Below are 7,354 nucleotides of genomic sequence, written 5' to 3'. Positions count from 1 at the left end.
CAGACAAAAAAAAAAAAAAAAAAAAAAAAAACCCACAAAAACCAAAAAAAAAAAAATTTTTTTTTTTTTTTTATATATAAAAAAAAAAAAAAAAAAAAAAAACATGCTAGGAAGCACACGTGACAAGATGTTACCAAGTGTTAATTTCAGATGTTTGGAATTAGAATATTTATCATGTTATTGCTTGTGCCTTCTTATTTTTGATTTTCAAGTGTCCTACAAAATTCATTTATTCTGAGCATATAGCATTTGTGATCCTGGTCTTCGATGTCAGTGATTTCAAGATTCTGGAATTTGAAGATCCCACGAGCCACCCATTTAAAAATTCTCTGATGCTAAGTTTCCAGTACGTGTGAGTCCAGAAATGCTAAGTTGTGCCATTTCAAATTGCTGAGGACCCAGGACGTTGCATTCCCAAGATGCTATGTTTGAGAACTTGAATATTTCATGGTGAGAATTTCATTCCAAAAGACTGGAAGGAAATACTCAAAGTGTTAATCGTGGTTCTCTCTGAATGCTGTTATTTGGGCCTCTTTATTCTACTTTTATCTATTTCTTCCTCGTTACTATGTTTGTGTGTTCCTTTCTAGTGGAAAATGTTCACTTAAAATAAAATTCTGTATTATAACATATCTGTGCACTAATCTATGATGTAAGATTCAAATGATGAGTCTTTAATTTTCAGTTCTGGGGACTTCAAGAATCAGTAATAACCAGGGTTTGTGTTACTAACTTTTAAATTCCAAGATCCTGTGCAAACCTTCAGTGTTCTGGAATTCTGAAATTTCACTCTTCTGAGTTTGTGATGTCAGGATTTAATTTTTGAAATCTGTGAGTGTTCAGGTCTCTCTGTGGCCAGAACTCTGTGATTCTACAATGAGGCAACTTGACCATTTCAAGACACTGTCATTCTTCCATTCTTGATTTCCAGATCCTGAGCCTCAACATTTCTGGGCTCCACCCTCAGAAGGGCCTGGGAATATGCATTTGGGGGTCCACCTGGCCCCCACGTCTTGTTCTCCTCCATCTGTCTACCCACACTGAGCAATCAGGATTGTTCCATGTGACTACACCCCGCTCCCTCCAAGCCACGACGCAGAAACCAGACCAAGATCAGCAGGAGACCAGCCCCTGGTCAAATGATAATAATAATAGTTAAGTGCCAGGCACTATTCTAGGCACTATATTAATGTATTAAATCCTCACAGCAACCCTATGCTTATTTTCATCCCCGTTCTACAGATGAGGAAACTGAGGCACAGAGAGACTCTGTGTCTGGCCCAAGGTTGCACAGCCAATAAGTGCTGTGGAGCTGGGATTTGAACCCAGGCAGCCTAGCTCTGCCGCTGGTGCACTTAACCACGACACCCACAACCTCAGAGACCAGAGACTTGTTCTTGAAAATCTGAATGGAAGAAGCTCTGACTAGAGTCAGAGGACACCATGGACTTGAACTGAGAGGTCATTTTGAGTCAGGGCTGGGTGGGCCATTTCTAACCATGGCACAGACTTGCTGAGGTGTAAGAGGAGAGAGCAGCTCCCCAGAGAAGGCGGACATGAGAGGCTGTGGCAACTAGGGAGAGAAATGGTGACTGCCTTGATTCAGGCAGGCTTTTCAGACCCCAGAATAAACCCTCTGTCATGCCAAGACGAAGTCATTTCCAGGTTGGAAGACTCTAAGATTCCTGAAGGGAAGCCCTGGGGGGACAGGTTACTGGAGAGGAGCAGAGAAAATCTCGATGTGGCCAAGACTTCTGAATGCCCCTCCATATATGTTCTCCCTTTCTTCTGAGCACAGGTACACTTAGATTTAAAACTACATTTCTCAGCTTCCCTTGCAGCTGGGCTCCTGGCCAGTGGAATGCGCCAGATGTGATGCGTGCAAATTCCAGGTTCTGTCCTAAAAGGGAAGGGATGCTTCCATATGCTGAGTAATATACCCCAGTTTCCTCCTGTATTACTTACCATGCTCTGTGGCTGCTCTGGTGGGCTGCTCTGGAGAGGGGCTGGGGGTGGTATGGGAGCTGGTGGGGCTGGAGCAGGGGGCCCTGCCCTGGCCTCAGGTCCCTCAGTGATGGGACACAGCTCAGGCTCGGGCCCCCCAGGCCCACCGTGACGATGGAAGAGGCGGCTGATGATCTGCTGGTACTGCTTCTTGTGGGTGGGGGGCAGGGCTACAGTAGGGCTCTGCTCCATGGAGCCCCTGCGTTTGAGGGGCCGTGGAATTTCTGCCAGCACCCGTGCCACCTCCTCCAGCCCGGGCACTGACTGTGCCTCGGGCGGCAGCGCTGGCTGCAGCCGTGTGGGACTAAGGGGCCGAGTTACAGCGCCTTCATCTGCATCACCAGCCTCCAGCCCTGGTGTCAGCAGCCCCTCCAGCTCCGGCTCAGGCTCCAGCTCAGTGGGAGGTTTGGGGAAGCCTAGAAGGAGCAAGAGCCCCATCAAAGGAGGGGTCCCAAGAGACCCGAGAGACTCCCTCCCCACAACTTCCAGGACTTGCAACAAATGCCTGATTTGCTGTGTGACCTCAGGGCAGTGCCTTGCTTTCTCTGGGCTACACTTTCCCTGGGTTGTGAATAATAGACAATTATGACATCCCCTGTTTAACAAGCAGTTAGCATGTGCCTCGTGCTTTACATGCCTATCACTGAATTCTCACCACTACCTTGTGACGTTGATATGGCTAACATCTCGTTATTACAGAAAGGGAAACTGAGTCTCAGAGAAGGCAAGTCAGTTGCCTAAAGCCACACAGCTGGGATTTGAACTCAGTCCTACCTGACTCCAGAATCTCTGCTCCTACCATTATGATAAACTTGACTTTCTAAGATTGTAAGAATTTCCTCTTCTAACATCTCAGGCAGAAAATTGCTGAGGACTTGCCTGGTGGCGCAGGGGTTAAGAATCTGCCTGCCAATGCAGGGGACACAGGTTCAATCCCTGGTCCGGGAAGATCTCACGTGCCGCAGAGCAACTGAGCCCGTGCACCGCAACTACTGAGCCCACGCACCACAACTACTGGAGCCCAGGCTCAGAATAAGAGAAGCCACTGCAGTGAGAAGCCCGCACACCACCCCTGCTCTCTGTCATTAGAGAAAGCCCGCGCGCTGCAAGGAAGACCCGAGGCAGCCAAAAATAAATACAGAAAGAAAGAAAATTGCTGGGACTAGAATCTTGGTACTTGTTGTTCTCTTCTGTTTCTTGCCTCTCTGTCAGAGCTTCTAAAGCAGGTAGAAATATACAATTATATATATATATATATATATATATATATATATGTTTTTGTTTTTGTTTTGTTTTTGCTGTACGCGGGCCTCTCACTGTTGTGGCCTCTCCTGTTGCAGAGCACAGCCTCCGGACGCGCAGACTCGGCGGCCATGGCTCACAGGCCCAGCCGCTCCGCGGCATGTGGGATCTTCCCGGACCGGGGCACGAACCCGTGTCCCCTGCATCGGCAGGTGGACTCTCAACCACTGCGCCACCAGTGAAGCCCTACAATGATCATTTTATACATTATTTCATTGACTGTCCATCATAATCTATGAAGTAAATGTTATTAATCTCTCTTCACAGATGAAAAAATGTAAGCTCAGATGGGTTAATTAATTTATCCTCAGTCACACAGCATGTCAATGGTAGAGAGGGGATCAAAACCCACTCTGCTTAAATCCAGGCCCTGCGCTGGTCTCACACCAAAAACTATTAATAATTATAATGATTAATATGATAGCTATTGAGGGCTTTCTATACATCAGGCCCTATTTTAAGGACTTTATATGGATTAAATAATCTAGTACCATATCCCAATAAGGTAGGTTCTATCACTATTCACCTTTTACACTCAAGGAAATTGAGGTCCAGAGAGGTTAACTGACTTGCCAAAGGTCACACAGTGTGGAGCCAGCCAGTCTGACTCCAGGGTCCATGCTTAAGCACTGTGCTGTCCCTAGTCCCTGAGCAAATCCCCAAGCTCATCTGGCCTTGCTCTCTGCAGGGACAATGTCTGGAAACAGGTGTTTGGTTGTGATGGGACCCCAAGCTGGTTTGGTCCCCAGCCACCTGCCCTCCCTTCACCCATCCCTATGGAACCCCCATTGCTGACTCACCTTCACTCACAGGGGACCAAGTGTCTTGGGGAGGTTGGGGGACGGGGGCAAGGGCTTGAAGCTGGGGCTGAGGCTGTAATTGTGGCTGGGACTGTGGAGGTGGCTGGGGCTGGGGAAGCAGCTTAGGCGGGGGAGCTCGAGAGAAGATCGGGGAGCCAGGGAGCATGGCCCTGCTAGCTCCGTGCTCCCAAAAGGCATTCTGCAGCTTGAATATCATGCTGAGGGGGATGGGGCGCTGGCGGGGGGCACTTCGGGGCTGGGGGCTGGAAGGAGGCATGGGGATGCGGCTGACAGGCTGCCAGCTTCGGGGCAAAGTGCCTGATGACCCCGCGGAGCCCAGCGATCGGCGGTAGCTGTCCACATCAGAACGCCTGTCGTTGGCCAGAAGGGAGACCTTGTAATTGCGGGGCAGAGTGGCACTGGTGAAGTTGTCCTGGGGGAGAAAAAGGGAGGAAGGAAGATAGAAGGGGCTCGGGTGGGAGGAAGATAGGCATAAGGGAATGAATGATAAGGGAGTGGAGGAAAGGAGGAGGGAGGTAAAGGCAAAAGGTGAGAAGGGAGAGAAGGAAGGGAGGGAAGACAGAGGGAGGGAAAGGAAAGACGGTCAGGGAGGGGATGGAAATCCAAGATAAAGGAAGAGCCTGGGGAAGGGAACGGAAACTGCGGGCGCAGCCAGGAGGGGAAGACTAGCCCTGACTCCACCCTTGCCCACCAGCCCCCTCCCCAAGTTTCTCCGGCCCCTCACCTTCCCGGGGGCCCCCAGCCCATCCAGGCTGCTCTCTCTCCAGGGTAACAGCTGCAGGCCTGGTGAAGCGGGCCGCGCGAAGACATCGAGTCCTGTGAGGCGGGAATCATTAGGGGGAGGCCTCTCCGGGTGCCCCACTCCTTTGGCCTCGCACCACTCACGTTCATAGCTCGCTGTCTGCGAGGACTTCTTCTCGTACGCCACGTCCAGGTCAGACTCGTTCCAGGCTTTGGGGGGCCGCCGCCGAAGCGTTAGGTCGTCTGGAGAGAGGTTGCACCCATCCCTATGGAACCCCCATTGCTGACTCACCTTCACTCACAGGGGACCAAGTGTCTTGGGGAGGTTGGGGGACGGGGGCAAGGGCTTGAAGCTGGGGCTGAGGCTGTAATTGTGGCTGGGACTGTGGAGGTGGCTGGGGCTGGGGAAGCAGCTTAGGCGGGGGAGCTCGAGAGAAGATCGGGGAGCCAGGGAGCATGGCCCTGCTAGCTCCGTGCTCCCAAAAGGCATTCTGCAGCTTGAATATCATGCTGAGGGGGATGGGGCGCTGGCGGGGGGCACTTCGGGGCTGGGGGCTGGAAGGAGGCATGGGGATGCGGCTGACAGGCTGCCAGCTTCGGGGCAAAGTGCCTGATGACCCCGCGGAGCCCAGCGATCGGCGGTAGCTGTCCACATCAGAACGCCTGTCGTTGGCCAGAAGGGAGACCTTGTAATTGCGGGGCAGAGTGGCACTGGTGAAGTTGTCCTGGGGGAGAAAAAGGGAGGAAGGAAGATAGAAGGGGCTCGGGTGGGAGGAAGATAGGCATAAGGGAATGAATGATAAGGGAGTGGAGGAAAGGAGGAGGGAGGTAAAGGCAAAAGGTGAGAAGGGAGAGAAGGAAGGGAGGGAAGACAGAGGGAGGGAAAGGAAAGACGGTCAGGGAGGGGATGGAAATCCAAGATAAAGGAAGAGCCTGGGGAAGGGAACGGAAACTGCGGGCGCAGCCAGGAGGGGAAGACTAGCCCTGACTCCACCCTTGCCCACCAGCCCCCTCCCCAAGTTTCTCCGGCCCCTCACCTTCCCGGGGGCCCCCAGCCCATCCAGGCTGCTCTCTCTCCAGGGTAACAGCTGCAGGCCTGGTGAAGCGGGCCGCGCGAAGACATCGAGTCCTGTGAGGCGGGAATCATTAGGGGGAGGCCTCTCCGGGTGCCCCACTCCTTTGGCCTCGCACCACTCACGTTCATAGCTCGCTGTCTGCGAGGACTTCTTCTCGTACGCCACGTCCAGGTCAGACTCGTTCCAGGCTTTGGGGGGCCGCCGCCGAAGCGTTAGGTCGTCTGGAGAGAGGTTGCCCATGAGGATGTGGGGGGGGGCGGGGGGGGGCGAAGCTGGTCCCGGACCTTGCGCCACTCCCACCCGCCAAATACGGCCCCCTGGTTCACCTTGCGCGCGCAGAGGTGGGGCGAAGGCGCTGACGCCAGGGCCCAGCAGGGGGCTTCCAAAGGCAGTCGGCGCATCGTAGGCTACGGACGGGGTGCGAGGCGAGGGCCCGCGCTCAGGAAAGAAGGCCTGGGGCCCTTCGGCCAGGGGGCTGATACGGGGGGAGCGGGCACGGCCCAAGAAGTCAAAGGGCGTGGGGGAACCCTGCTGTCTGAGCGGGCCGGGGCGAGGGGAGGGCGCACGGCCGTGGGGGCTGCCTGCTCCATCGAAGGCGCGGGGCCGGGGTGAGGGCGCCCGGTCCAGGCTGCCGTAGGCATCCGGCTGCAGGTAGAACTGGGTGCGCGGTGACGACGGCCGGCCCTTAGGGGACAGCGAGCTGTAGGGGAGCAGAGCCGGGGCGCTCTCGGAGCGTCCGAACGAGGTGTCTGCGCCGTCGGTGGTCGCCTTCCGGGGAGACCCGCGGCTGCCCAAGGGCTCGGGGACAGGGCTGAGGCTGTACCGGGACAGCTGTAGGGAGGTCGGGACATTGAGGGGTCAAAGGAGACAATAGTAGAGGGTTGGTAGGTCAATAGAGGTGATCGAAAATCAAGCCTGGAGAGTTGGACGGGGCTAGAGATTCAGGCATAGGGAACCCTGCAATCAGGGCTGGGGCTTGCGTGTACAGTGGCTTTGTGTCGCTTAGAAGAAAAACCCTTTTCTTCCGAGGGTCCTGACAGACGTCCACTTCCACTGATCCCCACTTCCACTAATCCCACAAGTGCCTTTAAATAGCCCACAGCCTGCACAGCCCCATGGGACAGGCTTGCCTGAACTCCTGGAGGAAAGAACCTGACTTTGGGGGGCTCGGGTGGGGACCAGGGCAAGCAGGCTCACCCTAGCCGGCGCTCTGGCCTGCGAGCCGAGAGACGCCGCCGGCAAGTCTGACCACAGCGACTCCAACTGCTTGGTCAGTTCGTCCACCTTGGCCGCCGCCGTGTCCAGCTCCATATTCTTCAGGTCCAGGTGCTTCGTGGCTACAGCTGAGCGGCCAGGAGTAGCAGTGAGGACCCGGATTTCTGGGCAGGGCCCAGGCTCCCCCCCCCCCAC

General features: G+C 54.3%; 1 protein-coding gene across 2 annotated transcripts in view; it reads right to left on the bottom strand.

Annotated features, from left to right (window-relative positions):
* The window catches only part of PPP1R13L (protein phosphatase 1 regulatory subunit 13 like), an 11,370-nt gene that overhangs the window by 3,889 nt on the left and 127 nt on the right, over positions 1-7,354 (bottom strand). The window contains exons 2-8 of one of the 2 annotated variants that reach the window (XM_007458526.1): positions 7,142-7,287; positions 6,271-6,775; positions 6,067-6,165; positions 5,906-5,997; positions 5,216-5,593; positions 4,107-4,191; positions 1,966-2,420 (exon numbers count right to left, since the gene is read on the bottom strand). In XM_007458526.1, coding sequence (XP_007458588.1) covers positions 1,966-2,420; positions 4,107-4,191; positions 5,216-5,593; positions 5,906-5,997; positions 6,067-6,165; positions 6,271-6,775; positions 7,142-7,287 — 1,760 coding nt within the window. Of the gene's footprint in view, positions 1-1,965; positions 2,421-4,106; positions 4,192-5,160; positions 5,594-5,905; positions 5,998-6,066; positions 6,166-6,270; positions 6,776-7,141; positions 7,288-7,354 lie in introns of both variants that reach the window. The other variant, XM_007458527.1, reaches the window with a different exon arrangement.

Source organism: Lipotes vexillifer, unplaced genomic scaffold (assembly GCF_000442215.2).
Source record: "Lipotes vexillifer unplaced genomic scaffold, Lipotes_vexillifer_v1.1 scaffold371, whole genome shotgun sequence".
NCBI classification, from domain to species: Eukaryota; Metazoa; Chordata; class Mammalia; order Artiodactyla; family Lipotidae; genus Lipotes; species Lipotes vexillifer.
Note: the sequence above shows the minus strand (reverse complement) of the source record. Positions and strands in the feature narration are given on the sequence as shown.